At 37.5% G+C, this 15269-nt stretch overlaps 4 protein-coding genes across 6 annotated transcripts; 2 read left to right on the top strand and 2 right to left on the bottom strand.

Moving 5' to 3' along the window:
• Positions 1-1350: 1350 nt before the first annotated feature.
• On the bottom strand, positions 1351-2811 carry LOC106424838. The gene is made up of 2 exons (XM_048749480.1): positions 2604-2811; positions 1351-2528 (listed from the first exon to the last, which is right to left on the bottom strand). Exons 1-2 carry the CDS (start codon positions 2809-2811, stop codon positions 1351-1353), a joined length of 1386 nt encoding a protein of 461 aa, XP_048605437.1.
• Positions 2812-3669: 858 nt separating this feature from the next.
• On the top strand, positions 3670-4829 carry LOC106388857 (hydrophobic protein RCI2A). 3 transcript variants are annotated; one of them, XM_013829028.3, is made up of 3 exons: positions 3670-3865; positions 3972-4094; positions 4677-4829. In XM_013829028.3, the coding sequence occupies exons 1-2, from the start codon at positions 3785-3787 to the stop codon at positions 4053-4055; spliced, it is 165 nt and encodes a 54-aa protein (XP_013684482.1). In that variant the 5' UTR covers positions 3670-3784; the 3' UTR covers positions 4056-4094; positions 4677-4829. The 3 variants fall into 3 exon arrangements, with proteins under 3 accessions (XP_013684482.1, XP_013684483.1, XP_013684481.1); XM_013829029.3 differs by having other exon boundaries at positions 4237-4747; XM_013829027.3 differs by having other exon boundaries at positions 3678-3865; positions 4671-4829.
• A 2508-nt stretch (positions 4830-7337) lies between these two features.
• On the bottom strand, positions 7338-9113 carry BNAC03G34390D. The gene has a single exon (XM_048750116.1). It carries the CDS (start codon positions 9003-9005, stop codon positions 8733-8735), a length of 273 nt encoding a protein of 90 aa, XP_048606073.1. The 5' UTR covers positions 9006-9113; the 3' UTR covers positions 7338-8732.
• Positions 9114-14077: 4964 nt separating this feature from the next.
• LOC106384173 lies at positions 14078-14503 on the top strand. Its single transcript, XM_013824181.1, has one exon. The coding sequence runs from the start codon at positions 14078-14080 to the stop codon at positions 14501-14503; it is 426 nt and encodes a 141-aa protein (XP_013679635.1).
• The last annotated feature ends 766 nt before the right edge of the window (positions 14504-15269 follow it).

The raw sequence follows: 15269 nt of genomic DNA, 5'->3' as shown, positions 1-15269 counted from the left end.
AGGTCCGGGCGCACTAGCAACATTTATAGCAAAAACAACATCTCTCACTTCAGCTTTAGAGACCTCCTTAATAAGATGCTCATTCATTCTTGGTGAGACCGAAGGTATAAACCCATCAAAGAGATCCTTTAAATCAGTCGAATTAGTTGATTTGAAAAGGTCAGTAAAGTAATTTGAAGCAACCTCCCCTTTGGCTGACTCTGAGAAGTGAGAGACCCCCTGATCATCTACCAGTTTCAGAACTTTTTTTTTTGCTCTGTTGGCTTTCACTGAAGCATGATAGAACTTGGTATTTCTGTCACCACATATGGTCCATTTATCTCTGCATTTCTGGCGCCAAAACTCTTCTTCTTCCTTGTAAGCATGCATCAAAAGTTTGTTGAGGTAGATTAGTCTCTGAGAAGATGGAAAAGATGAGGACTGTTCTTTTTCCAACTCCACCTGACACTGAATAAGCTTGTCTCTAGCATTCAAATTCTGAGATTTTTTCCAAATGCTGAGATTTCTCCTCACTTGATGAATCTTCTCTGATACCACAGAATTATCCTTCCAATGAGAACTCATCCATGCTTTTTTAATTTCCCTTTTAACCTGGTCGTTATTCAAAAACCGACTGTCATATCTGAACCTGCCAAGATGATGAGTCTCTTTCGCAAATAACTTGAGCAAAACAGGTCTATGATCGGATCCCCTCTTCTCTAGGAAAGTCTGAGATGAGTGAGGAAACATTGAAAACCAATTTTTGTTCCCAAAAGCCCTATCAAGCTTGCATTGGATCCATAAATCTCCTCTTTTACCTCCCCATGAGAATTCATTACCATAAGAAGGGAGTTCAGAAAGCTCTGCAGCATGAATCATATCATTAAAAGGTTGAAAATAGGCTTCATTTCTTCGAGGACCCTCTAGCTTCTCATCATTATTTCTTATGGCATTGAAATCTCCAAGCACACACCATGGGATTTTTCGATTAACCCCAATTCTTGAAAGTCTTTCCCAAACTCTAGGTATTTCTTTAAATACAGGATGACCATAAACACAAGAAACAAAATATTTACCATTACTTGACTGTACAGAAAAGTCAACAAGGTTCTTATCTACAAACTTGAACTCCAAACGAACCGAGTTCTTCCAAAAAAGCGCCAGGCCTCCGCTATACCCAATAGGATTAACAGTGAGAATCCTATCGTAACCCAGCCAATCCTGAAGGTCAACCAAAACATCTCTACCATTCTTAGTTTCCATCAAAAACAAAACCTCGGAGAATGTTCTTTACGCATCTCCCGTAATCTTGGAATCACTAAGTCGTGTGCACGGCCCACTCCTCGGCAATTCCAACTGACCATAGTCATATCAGATCTTGGGCGGTCCCTCAATTGGGACCACCACTTGTTTCTTAGACCTTGGCGAGTATTGAAATGTCTCCACATCAATCGAACTTTTTCTTTTTTCTGGGACAGCATGAACGTTATCTTTCTTCTTCCCCTCATTAAGACCAACAAATTTAACAACTTTCCCTTGACACTTTCTTACAAAAGAGCCCGGCCTCCTTCTTGGCATAGCACTCCTCCCTTTGGTCCCGGAAGAACAGGCATCAGAGATGCCAATGTTATAACCCGTAGAACCGCCAGGATTCCAACTACCACTTGCCGACTCCGAAAAAGCAACGTCTTCAGAAGCTAAACCCAAAAGTCTTGGCTCCATAGATAACGCATTTCCTGCTCTAAAGGCAGAGGCCATCAGTTTGCTTCCTCCAGGAGAGTTCATACTTCTGAGATTTTCATTTTGCTTCTGGAAATCAAAAACAAAACCCTTGCCTTTGTTCAGATCAGCTGTGAAGGTAGGAGACGGCTCAAATCTTAACATTGTCTTCTGAGCAATGGGATCATGTTCTATCTCCTTTAAGGACCATTTGATTCTTTCTTTTCTCGCCAATTTCTCAGCCCCTTCAGCTTCCAACAAATAATGCCTCATTCCTTCAAGCACTTCATTCGCAATTTTTGGACATCCATTCAAAGGGTTGATCCCAACTTGGGAATCAAGCACCACTCCGAAAAGGGGATCATCCTCTTTAATTACTCTCTCCGCAAGCTGACTTTGAAAATTCTCTATAGCTTTTCCTTTCACCTCCGCATGCGCATAAGCCGCTTGAAAGAACGGACATTGGGACTGTTCATGAGTTAGCCTTTGACAAGAGTAACATCTTTTTTGCAGTCTCTCATAATCATACAGAATTTTCACCACCTCTCCTCCAGGAACAGTAACAGTTTTGAAGCGCCTAAGAGGTTTAGAAAGATCAAACTTAACCTTGACTCTTATATAGTCTTTGAGTTGAGGTTTATCTGGATCAAACGCTACTTCAATGACTTGGCCAGCAAAATCTCCTAGCGACGTTAAAGCCGCCTTCGTATAATTGTTCACTGGAATATTACGCATCTGAACCCAAACCTCAATAAACTGCAAATAGTCTGGAGGTGGTCTCTCCACCCACCTTTCCATTGCCAGTGTCCACTGATTACTAGTGTGAACACCTTTGTTCAAAACATCTAACAAGTCATGCTCATGCTTGAAGATAAACTAGAACCTGTCTCTAGAAAGGGCCACACCTCTAACCCTATCATAAAGCCTCCACTTCCTAGGCATCTCCAGAATAACCTCTGAAATATTTTGACACTGGGGGTTAAGTAATCTCCCCACCAAACTTACAGCGTTCCGCTCTGTAGAGTAATACTCCGGCAAATATGGAATAACGAACGACTCTTCACCCTCTTCTAAAGTCATACCAAGCAACGCCTTATCCAAAGAAGGATCCATATCCTTGATACTCTTGAGGCGTAGACACCAGAAACACCTTCGACACTCTTCTATGATCCCAACCAGTAAAAGCCCTCTTTAAACCCGAAGTCTTGAATTTCCAAACGAAAGAAAAATTGCTATCACCGGGAACCAACAATTAACCACTCCACCCACAGATTCAATTGAAGGATACAACACTCAATATAATCGAAAAGGAAGGAATAAAGATTATATTGAGAAGACAAAGCCCAAAAAAGGGAAGCACGAAGTTTATCGCTTTTCTTATCGCCTTATCGTCTTGGTTCTTGAGCGCCCGCTTAAAACAATTATCAATATATTGTCATGTTTTATCTACAAAATAAATGCAACATAAGTGAATGTAATTAACGGTTATTTACAGTAATACTCCATCCGTTTCACAATGTAAGTAGTTTAGACTAAAAACACTAATATTAAAAAAGTTGATACTTTAAGAAAAATAATATTTAATTAATTTGTTCAACCAATTATAAAAAAATTGATGTTATTTGATTGGTTATACTATATCCAATAAATGTAAAAGTTATTTAGATGTTCGAAAACTACTTACATTTTAAAACAAAAGAATTTTCCTTAAATTACTTACGATAAAAATGGAGTGAGTACCTTTTAATGTCGGTCACGATAATATATCACGAGATAATGCGACGTTGATATACATAATGTTGAAATACATGTATCACCGCCGACATCACGGGTATGTATTGAAGCGCTAAACGAACTATATGGATGCTCCTAATTAATGCTGATGCTAAATTTGAGGAAAATATATCAAAAAAAAAGAAAACAAATAAAAAGGTAAGCACCACGTGGCTCTTAAGTATCTCAAAAGTTAGGTCTATATAATGTGAGAGGTACATGAAGGAGAGAGTATCGAAGAAACACACAGAGACACTTTGAAGCTTTAATGATTTAATTTCTCACAAGCATAAAAAAGAGCTAAAGAAAAAAGATGGGAACAGCTACTTTCATAGATATTCTTCTTGCTATCCTCTTGCCTCCTCTTGGAGTCTTTCTCAGATATGGTTGCGGGGTAATTAATTTTGCATAGATTTTTTAATTAGTCAACTTATATAATATGTAGTTCTTGATTCACATATTCACAATAAATATGATTTTTAATATATATTTTGTTGCAGGTAGAGTTTTGGATATGTTTGGTTTTGACGCTGCTTGGATACCTCCCTGGGATCATATACGCTCTTTATGTCCTCACCAAATGATTTACCATCTATCCTCTCTTCTTGTATCTTCATCTCCTTGTAAGCTTTTCCTCTTTACTCTCGTTCTCTCTATATGTTAACATGTACACATGTCATGATCATGCCCATGGAACGAGATTTAAGAAGATTCTTCTTTTGGTATAATTTTTTATTAGTACTAATTTTCGTTGTGAAAATCAAGTATATGTTTAGGTGGTGGTGAACCTTAAGACAGAAAAAAAAAAGAGTTAGGTGGTGAACATACACTCCACACCATGTGAATTCAGATGTTTTACAAAAATAATCATCAAACTAAGAACTTATGGTATGATAATTATTATATTTCAAGTTAGTTTAGATTAAGATATTATTAATAGTATTTTCGGAAACAGACTAGATAACCTGTACAGCAGTAAGACTACTGATAGAGATAGTATCTAAGTTTTTTTTTTTTTTTACATTTGCATTGTCATAGACTCATAGTACAAGAATTTTCAGATAACTTTTTAACTTATGCATTTGTTGTTATTATGATAGAGATGGTTTGAGTTTTTTTTTACATTTGCATTATCATAGACCCATAGTACAAGAATTTTCAGATAAATTTTTAACTTTGCATTTGTTGTTATTATGTAGGAACAGCTGTTCCGTCGCGTTCTCCTCTACTCGTTGTGTGTTACTAATTCATCGTTTCTTATGTTGTATTTGCATTTTGTTATATAATTTTCTGTTGATATAAAGAGGAGATGGTTTGTTACCTAATTGGATTTTTAATGCTATACTTTGAAATCGGAATTTGTGTTGCCTTGGTGGTAATAAGTCTCTAAACCTTACGTTATATAGCCCGTCGTTACACGCATCATTTCATCAACAATAAAGTGGCCCCCATTACTTGGCACCGTTTGCGATACCCACGAGGAACAGCAAACGCACTCACCTACCGGTTGTTATACCTAAGCATAAAACAACAACATCACGATGTTATTGTTATGTATACAGTTTCTTGATTTCTCATTAATTTGTCCAAGCAATCAAATCAAGCCAAAGCTTCAGAAACACTCCGAGCTTCACTTGAGCATTGATCAAAACTCTTACTTCAGTGGTCCAAACACAACTCTCCAAGAGATCATCCCAAAGCACTTAAGACAAAACCCTTTTTGAACTGCCATTCTCTTCGACACATGTGGCAATGAGCTTGGCTCGTCTGCGAATTCACCCATTTCAATATACAGTGCAGATGAAACGCGTGGTTGCAAGCTCCCCAAACTGCCCTAACACCATAACAAAACGGTCTTAAGACAAACACTTTTGTTTATTTATCATACAATAAGCAAATAAACAATGTTTCAGCCAGCCTGAGAAAGTGTGTGCTTCCTAAGTAACAAAACATGAAAAGCAGAGAAGTTTACTTAGAGGACAATCATCCCTTGCAATCAGGGGCAACAACCATCAAAAGCCACCCGACATATCCCACATGTTTCGTCTTGAGCACCCCATGTCCATGAAGCAACTGCATGCCATCTGTTCCCAAAGTAACCCCACCTTATTGTAAGAGCTCATGTGCAGGAGCTGAGATTGTACATTAGCTTGAGAAGGGGCTTACTCTGTTTCATTTCAGGGCATGCAGAACATAACAAGTAGCACAGGAAAGTCAATAACAACCATTTCATTTACTCTTTTACTTGTACAACAAAACCCATGCTTGCAGGTATTTTCAAAAACCCTAGTCTAATGTATAAGCATTAGTTTCGTGGATCACAAGGATCCTCATAAAATAACTATAAGTAAGTCATCAGCATAAAGGTTGTCTTTTCATCCACCTAAACAAAGAAGAAGTATTTGCATAATCAGTTTTGTTTCCGGATTCAATAGCCGCTGCTCTGCTCTCGATGAACTTCTCACCCAGGGCCAGGGATTCACAGACTCTCTGGTTCAATTCTCCATCAAACCGGTCTTGTAACTTAACCCAGTTCCTGGCTTATTCATTTGGTTCAATTAGTTTTTCTTGGGTAAGAACAAAAAATACTGGGCCTAGGTTGGACTTGCTTCATATGTAATCCCTTATGCTCTAATATTAAATACCCACTAATTATCAGATCATGAATCCAATCTTTCATGCAAGTGTTTTCTTTTCTTTTTTGAGAACTGGCTTTCGTATAAATGTTGTTTTAGGACTTAGTTTTTTTTTTTAACAACAAGGACTTATGTAAATGTCATTTTTTACTGCATGTATAAAGTTTAATTTTCATACATGTCTTTTTTTTTTTTGAACAACCAGATTTTCATACATGTTATATATATAAAATAGTGGTTAAAACAGTGGGTAAAAACATGATATAATCTCTAGAATATACACTATACATGTAAAATTAAGTTATACGGTCGAGCTCTAGGAATGCTTCCCACATGTGAGTTTGTTTTCTTCTTAACAAAAGAAATATTCCATTTTTTTTTTAATTTTCTCTGGTCCTATTTTTTGGGGTGAGAACTAATCCTGGGGTTGAACAATTAAAGTTAAGAGTGGTGATGCATGTTAGGTGCAAATAGATGGTACGCATTATCTCAAATTAGTCAGTCAATAGAGACCGACAAGCAGTGACTATTAAGGAGGTCTTGCAATGATCCACATAGTACCCAAATGACCTTTTCATGATTCTCACTTTATTTTCTATCTTGTCGGCAATTTGTTGAGCCTAATATATACACTTTTTATTTTGTCTCATCGAAAATTATGGACCAAGTTATATATGTGCACTAATCATCAAAACGTTCATGCTCAAACTTAGTTATAAGCTGCGTTGTTAGTGTTAATTTTTTTTTTTTGCTATGTATTGCGATTTGTGAGTGACATTTGTTTATCATATAGTGATCGAATCTTGTAGACTGAGACACTAACAAATCATGAGTTATATAGGCATCACTACGAGATCACTATACTTACAACCATTTAATAAAACAAAAGGGAATATTTTGGTTAATAATTGGCAGTAAAAGTAAGAGTGCGTGAACCAAGAAAAGGCTCTAAGCCAAGCAAAAGATAAGAAGAGGAATCAAAGTACTCACAAAATGTACCTTTTGTAAATAAAAACCCTGCAGCCTTATGTGTGGGGAAGAACTGAACAGGGACCTCCCCTCCATGCAAATAATATCTATCATATAAAGATTTTGATTCTACAGCTGGTTTCAAATCTTTGCATTTTTGGTATTTTATCTTTAAATGAATCTCAGTATATGATCGAGCATCTATACAAAAATATAACAAATACTCATATTTGTAGACAATATTGTTGTTAATTTGGTTTGATTAGTTTAGTTCCTTGGCTATGTCACAATTCATGCCCTGTCTAAATAAGAACGAATGACTTGCTCTAAATTACTTGTATATTGGATTATCTTCTAACTTATAGTCAATGTAAGATTTATAACCTAAACACATGGTTGGATATGAGATTTTGTGGGTAATAAACATTTAGTAAAAATATTAATAATTTTTATATATAATTTGGGAATCTATTTTATGTGTATATCTTTCGAAAAAAAAAATTGAGGGCCGAGACTAGTGTTTCACTAGACTGTCTTTAGATCCAGCCATGCCTGAACCGATCCTAAAATTTAAGAAACCATAAAAAAAATCCCGAGCAAAATTTTTTTAAAAAAATATTTTACAATTTGAAGATCATAGGATCTATATATATTAACTTTTTAGAATTCAGGAAACAGTACAAATGTTTTATTGGACTTTTTCCATGATCAACTATATTCATAACAAGGTACATCCTGAATATGGGTCTTTTGGAGAGTCCTTAGATCTTTTTTTTGTTGAAAAAACGAACCAATATATTAGCAATATAAATAGAAATGATTCTACAAGTTGAAGCTTTATCAATCTGTGGGCTATCGTTTGAGTACGTCTTCTGATGATTAATTTGGTTCCACGTAAATGAAAACAGAGTCCTTAGATCATGTTATTCCAGTTTTTATATCATTCTTATAAAAATAAAATGAACGAATTTTGGTGATGATTAAGTTTGGTTCTATCGAAAAAAATTATTTCTCTTAAAGTTAGCCAACTTTAAGAACCTTCTGTTCATCTTTATACAATTATGAGGATTTTTTTTTGGTGTACATAATGACGATTTTAGGAGGACTGGGACTAAGGAACAAGAACTCTACAAATCATCCTTATGATTGTGAATTAAATGGTCTAACTGAATTAAATTATTGAACTAGCTAGACGAATGAAATCAGTGAAAAAATATTGAAAAGCTAGAAGAAAATAACTATAAATAAAGATATATTATTAATATTTTACCCCCAAAAAGGATCCATTATTAACTACAATTAAGACACAATCAATACACCCTCATAATAAAGGACAAATCAAATAAATACTCCCTCCGTTTTTTAATATAAGTCGTTTTAGAATTGTGCACATAGATTAAAAAATCATTAATTTTTTATATTTACTAAACAAAAACATCATTAATTATTTACCTAACCACAAATCAACCAATAATAAAATAGAAGGTATATTATCATTGGTCATAACATTAACTGTTAATAAATTTTACAGAGAAAACTAAAAACGTCATATAATTTGAAACATAAAAATTTCTCTAAAACGATTTATATAAAAAAACGGAGGGAGTAGAAAACAATCTACATAGAATCAAATCAACCTTTGATCATCATCATTCATCAGCATGCCTTCTCGGATTGGTAAGGAGAGAGAGTTTGGCGCTCAGACTCAGAGACACGAGTGGCATGAAACTTGGCGATGAAGGCAGAAGCTTTGCGGTCGATACCAGGTTCAGCCACCCAATAACGTTTGTCCTCGTCACTAGCCATTACTTTGCGAGTGTAAACGACGTCGTCCCAAGAGGCGTCTACTTCCACTCTGTGAGATCTTCGTGTTTTAAAGAAGCTGAAGAGAGAGAACCTCTTGCTACTTTTTGATCTGTTTCCTCCCATTAGTATTTGTCTAGTTTTGGAACAGAACAAGAAGAGACACGAAAATGAAGAGAGGTTGTTTTAATGTGTTGGTGCTATAAGTGGAGATGTGGGTTTGTGCATGTATTTATAAGGAATATGGTTCACCAAAACAGTAGCTAGTGAAGCAATAATATAATAGTTTAACCGTTCATACGAAAATGTTAAATATCAGCAGACAGTAGTACGTAGCATGCAGCGATACAACGATAATTTTTTTTCAGTTGTCTTATTTAGTAATTCGATTTAATTTCAGTTTAATTTGTACTTTTTATAAAATATGTATTTAAAAAAAACTCATTGATATTTTATTTGGTTTGTTTTATTTGTCTTTTTCAACAATATGTAAAAAAAAGTTTTATATGACAAAATTAAAGTTTGGTTCGCTAAAAACGGTGCGTTTTTGGTCTGGAAGCGATTTTAGGAGATATTTTGTGCAATCTAGGGTTTTGCTTGCGTACTCGGCAAGGCTTTGCGCCGCTGCCATCGGGATCCTTGAGCGATGGCTTCGGAGAACTCGGAGGCTCCGGCCATCGTTGCTGAAACTGTTCCAGTGAACCATGTTACAAAAACAGCTACAAGTTGGGTATCTGTTGCCCAAGATAAGAAAACGTTGAAGAAGTATGAAGTGGATATTTCGACGCAGGACGTAGTTCATTCCGTTGAGATTCCAGATGGGGTTTTGGAGAAGGTAACTCCTTTATGGGAGGACTTTATGGTGGGAAAGTATCTAGATATGGCTCCACATGTTGCTAAGGTTCATGTTATCCTAAACAAGGTCTGGAACTATGGAGATACATCTTCTAAAATTGATGTTCATGAAGTAAACAACACAACGATGAGATTCAGGGTCCGTAATCCAAAGAGTAGGGACTGTAAAGGAATGTGGAATATTGCGGGAGTGCCGATGGTGGTCACTAAATGGACACCGAAAGCAGAAGAAGAGAAGCAAGAGGAGGATTTGATACCAATGTGGGTCCATGTGAAAAAGGTTCCCCTCCATATGTTTTCATGGGAAGGGCTCAGTTTCATAACGAGTGCAGTTGGACATCCGGTGAAGCTGCATCCGGACACTCTAGCATGTACTTCTTTTGAGGTGGCGAAGGTGTTTGTCAAAGTTGATATGTCTAAGGTTCTACCAAAGACAATAAACTTCTCAAAAAATGGTACGGAGTTCACGGCTGAATTCATTTATCCGTGGTTACCTTCAAGGTGCAATCTGTGTGACAAGTGGGGACATGTAGAAAAAGTCTGTGTGATGAATAAAGATGATGCTAAAAACCCACCTGAAGGAGATAAAGAAATGATTCAAAGAAGGACAGAAGTTGCAGAGGCTGTCAATGACTCTAAGACTGATAATGAGGTTGCGGTGATAACTCTTGGTAGTACTGATGATATGGGAAATCCAGACAAGGTGGATACTGAAGGGATAAAAGATAGCTGGTTAGAAGTATCTCCATCGAAGATAGGAAGATCTCCAATGAGATCACCAACTCGAAAACAACTGGAGGAACCGTTTATTTCAGCTTCAAAATTCTATGTTCTCTCTACGGAAGAAGAGGATGAAGAAGGTGAGACAAATGATGCCACCTCTGGGAATGCGATTGAGAGAAACGCTACTGGTGAAGAGGAGGATATCAGTGTAGTTGAGGAGCTCACTGAAAACAAACCTGTAGAGGATGATAGCCAGAGAGTACAGAAACAAAGAGGTACAAAGAAAGTGCAGAATAAGATGTTGGAGAACTCAGCTCTAGCGCTAGATGCAAATCCGGTTGCTATGAGTATAAGGTCCTCCCGCCGTCATCTTTAAATGTCAGGATTCTTCTGGAATGTGCACGGATTTAACAAAACTTTAAAACATTCCGTCGTAAAAGAGTAGGTAGGAAATAAAGAGATGTTGTTTGGTTGTCTCTTGGAGACAAGGGTGAAGGAAAGGAAGGCTGATAGGATCATAAACTCAGTGTTCAAAGACTGGTCTTCATTGACTAACTATGAACATAGTGCGGGAGGTCGTATTTGGCTAGTATGGAGGGATACAGTCCGTATTACTCCTGTATATAAGTCTGATCATATGATAACATGTTCGGTGGCATTAAAAGAAACAGAGGAGTTTTTCTGTACTTTTGTCTATGCGAGAAATACAGTTGAAGAAAGAAAACAATTATGGGAAGATTTGTGTGATCATCAAAGTACTCCATTGATTCAAGGGAAAGCTTGGATGATCATGAGAGATTTCAATGAAATTCTTGCTGGTGAAGAGCACTCCGGTTACGCACAAACGCCAAATCTGCCGCAGGGGATGAGAGACTTCCAAAAGATGGCTCGTCATTGTCTACTTAATGACTTAAGATCTCAGGGGCCTTTCTTTACGTGGTGTAATAAAAGGGAGGAGGGTCTGGTATGTAAAAAACTGGACAGAGTTCTACTCAATGATGTTGCTTTGCTCAGATTCTCGCAGGCTTATTCTGTTTTTGAGCCGGGTGGTTGCTCAGATCATCTTCGGTGTCGAATTCAGTTGATAAAGGAGGATGAGAAGATAAAGAAACCGTTTAAATATATCAATGCCATTGGGAAGCTACCGTCCTTTTTACCTATGGTGGAGGAATACTGGGCATCCAAGGAAAAGCTTTTCCACTCTACGTCTGCTATGTTTCGTTTCTCAAAAAAGCTCAAAGCCTTAAAACCTTTAATTAAGAATCTTGGTAGAGAGCAATTGGGAAACTTAACGAAGCGCGCAAATGAAGCTCATATGGATCTCTGTGAGAAAAAGAAAGCTACTTTGCTATTGCCTTCGGCAGAGGCAATAAAAGAGGAAGGTGAAGCTTATGAGCGATGGCTACATGTAGCAGGACTAGAAGAGGACTTTCTTAAACAGAAGTCTAAGCTTCATTGGCTTGAGGTAGGAGACCAAAGTAACAAGACTTTCCACAATGCAGTAAGAGTCCGCCAAGCGCAAAATACAATGAAGGAAATAAAATGTTTGCAGGGCAAAGTGGCTATAACACATGAGGAGATTAAAGATGAAGCTGTTCGGTTCTTTTCAGAGTTTTTAAATAATCAACCAGAGGACTATCTTGGTGCAACAGAGGAAGAACTTGCGGAGTTAATCGATTTCAGATGTACACAGGAGGATATCTGTACACTTGAGAAAGAAGTAACAATGGAAGAGATCAAGAACACCTTATTCTCGATGCCATCAAACAAGTCGCCGGGTCCTAATGGATTTCCCTGTGAGTTTTTTAAAGCTACATGGTCTGTGATATCCCACGATTTTATAGTAGCCATTCAATCAGTGTTTATGAAGAGTTTCCTTCCAAAGGGGATTAACTCAATTGTCTTGGCTCTTATACCAAAAAAGACTGATGCATCGAATATGAAAGACTACAGACCTATTGTGTGTTGCAACATTCTATATAAGGTGGTGTCAAATATCATCGCCAACAGGCTCAAAACCCTTATGCCAAGAATAATCTCTGCAAATCAATCTGCTTTTATCCAAGGTAGATTATTAATGGAGAATGTCTTATTAGCTATAGATTTAGTCAAAGATTATCACAAGGAGAATATCTCACCGAGGTGTGCAATGAGGATTGATATATCCAAGGCATTTGACTCGGTTCAATGGCCCTTTTTTTCTGAAAACATTGATGGCTATGGGGTTCCCTGAGTCGTTTATCCATTGGATAAGACTCTGTATCACTACACCCTCTTTCTCGGTTCAGGTTAATGGTGAACTAGGAGGTTATTTTCAGAGTAAGCGGGGATTGAGACATGGCTGCTCACTCTCCCCCTATCTCTTTGTGTTGTGTATGAATGTGCTTTCTCTCAAGATTGATGAAGCTGTGCGGGAGCAGAGGTTTCAGTATCACCGCAGATGCAAATCTCTTTCTCTTACACACCTCTGCTTCGCAGATGACCTCATGGTGTTTGTGGAGGGTACAAAAGAATCAATAGAAGGAGCGATTACAGTGTTTGACGACTTTGCAACCTGGTCAGGGTTGAGGATCAGCTTGGAAAAATCCACAATCTTCATGGCTGGTATACCAGATCATACGCAGACCTTGATCCTAACTAACTTCCCATTCGCTAAAGGAGAGCTGCCAGTTCGATACCTAGGACTACCGTTGATGACTAAGACTATGACGAAGCAGGACTATCTCCCGCTGGCAGAGAAGATTCGCACACGTATAAGTACTTGGACGAGTCGGTTCCTGTCTTACACCGGTAGACTCCAACTGATCAGGTCAGAGATAATGAGCGTTGTGAACTTTTGGGCTTCTGCGTATAGACTTCCAGGGAAATGTATCAAAGAAATAGAACAACTCTGTTCAACATTTCTTTGGTCAGGTCCGGAACTCAAAACTACAGGAGCTAAAGTTGCTTGGAAGGTAGTGTGCACGGCTAAGGAAGCAGGTGGACACGGCATACGATCGCTGAAAGAGGTGGATAAGGTATACGGGTTAAAGCTCATTTGGAGAATGCTTTCCGGAAACTCATTATGGGGTCAATGGGTTAAGCAGAACCTGATGAAGAAGAAATCTTTTTGGGAGTTGAGCAATAAGAGCCAACAAGGCTCATGGATGTGGAAGAAGATCTTGAAGTTACGAAGCATTGCAAAAACTTTCCACAAAAAGGCAGTTGGTAATGGGAGGAACATCTCTTTCTGGTTCGAGAACTGGTCGGAGAAGGGAGTCCTATCAGACTTATTGGGTGAGAGAGGTATCATTGATCTAGGAATCAGAAGATAAGCCACAGTTGAGGAGGCTATACTTAGCCAAAGAAGGAGGAGAAGACACAGAACTGTAGTACTTATAGAAATTGAGGAAGAAATTGACAAGCTGAGAGAAAAGTTGATCACAGATGTTAGTGGTGATGATGTGGATCTTTGGAGATGCAGAACTGGATTTAAAAATCAGTTCTCTACCAAAGAAACGTGGTATCTACTTCAAGAGGAAAAGCCGCTGTGTGTGTGGACCAAGGGGGTCTGGTTTAAGAAAGCAACGCCAAAATTCTCGTTTGTAACTTGGATTGCGATGTTGGACAGGTTAACTACCATGGATAGAGTGTCTAAGTGGAGCGCCGGAGTTGATGAGACTTGTGTGCTCTGCAAAAACGCAGCCGAGACCCGGGATCATTTGTTTTTTAAATGCTCGTTCTCTTCACAGATTTGGATGGATATTTCTCACGGCATTCTACAAGGTTCCTATACGACAACATGGAGTGCACTTCAGGTGATTGTCTCTGATCAGAGACTGGAGGCCAAAAAGCTCTATTGTATCAGATATGCATTTCAGTGTGCTATTCATGTTATATGGAGAGAACGGAATAAGAGGAGGCATGAGGAGGATCCAACTATGCCAAGAGTCCTTGCGAAGTTTATTGATAAAAGTATAAGGAACAAGTTGAGATTAGTAACTGCTTTGGGAGGAAAGTTTACGGGCATTCTATCTTACTGGTTTGGAAGTAGAGACATTGGATAAAAATTAGGAGAAAAACTCTTTTAGCAAAGAAGCACCTGATGTAAAACAGTTTTTTTTGGTGAATATAATTTAACATTCATACAAAAAAGAGTTCTGTTCGCTTTAGGTTTTGGTGTGGCTCGAACCAAATTATGCATCTCTTTCTCAAAAGTATATTAATAAATTTAAATGTTTTATCACGCACTTCCTCCTCACTCGTTTGCATTTTTATTTTTATTTTTGGGAAGTTTTATATCAATTCAAGAAACAATGTCAAATTTTCAAAAGTTACAATTGTTCAAATATAAAGAGTGCAAATCATAATAACCGGGATGTTATTATCCGGTAATCTTAAGGGAGATATAACGGCGTGGATGGAGACACGTGGACTATGCACACAATCGTATGGTGGTGAAGATTTTGCAAAATCTCATGTAATAGTGTGTTGGTTTAAACTTTAAACTTTCAGCTGACCCCAAAAAGCATTGGTTAAGCATCCAAGTTCTCTGCTTTGTTTGGTCTTTTAGCTCACACTTTCTTTCTTCAACCTCTTTTCCCCTTTATAGTTTTTTTTTTTTGGAACCAAATCTTTTTTAAGAAACTGTTTTATTATTAGTTTTTAGTTACATTGAAATTTTCTTTGTTATTATCAAACTCAAAAACACTCTTACTTTCTTCTCCTTCTTTTCTTTCCCCACCAATCTTAGCAACTCTTGCCTAACTAAGGCCACTTTCATTTTTTCAAAACACTGTTCATTTTAGTCGCTAGATCCTCAACTAAACCTAT

The sequence above is a fragment of the Brassica napus genome, chromosome C3 (assembly GCF_020379485.1).
Source record: "Brassica napus cultivar Da-Ae chromosome C3, Da-Ae, whole genome shotgun sequence".
In the NCBI taxonomy this organism is placed as follows: domain Eukaryota; kingdom Viridiplantae; phylum Streptophyta; class Magnoliopsida; order Brassicales; family Brassicaceae; genus Brassica; species Brassica napus.
This window is presented reverse-complemented; position numbering and strand designations above follow the sequence as displayed.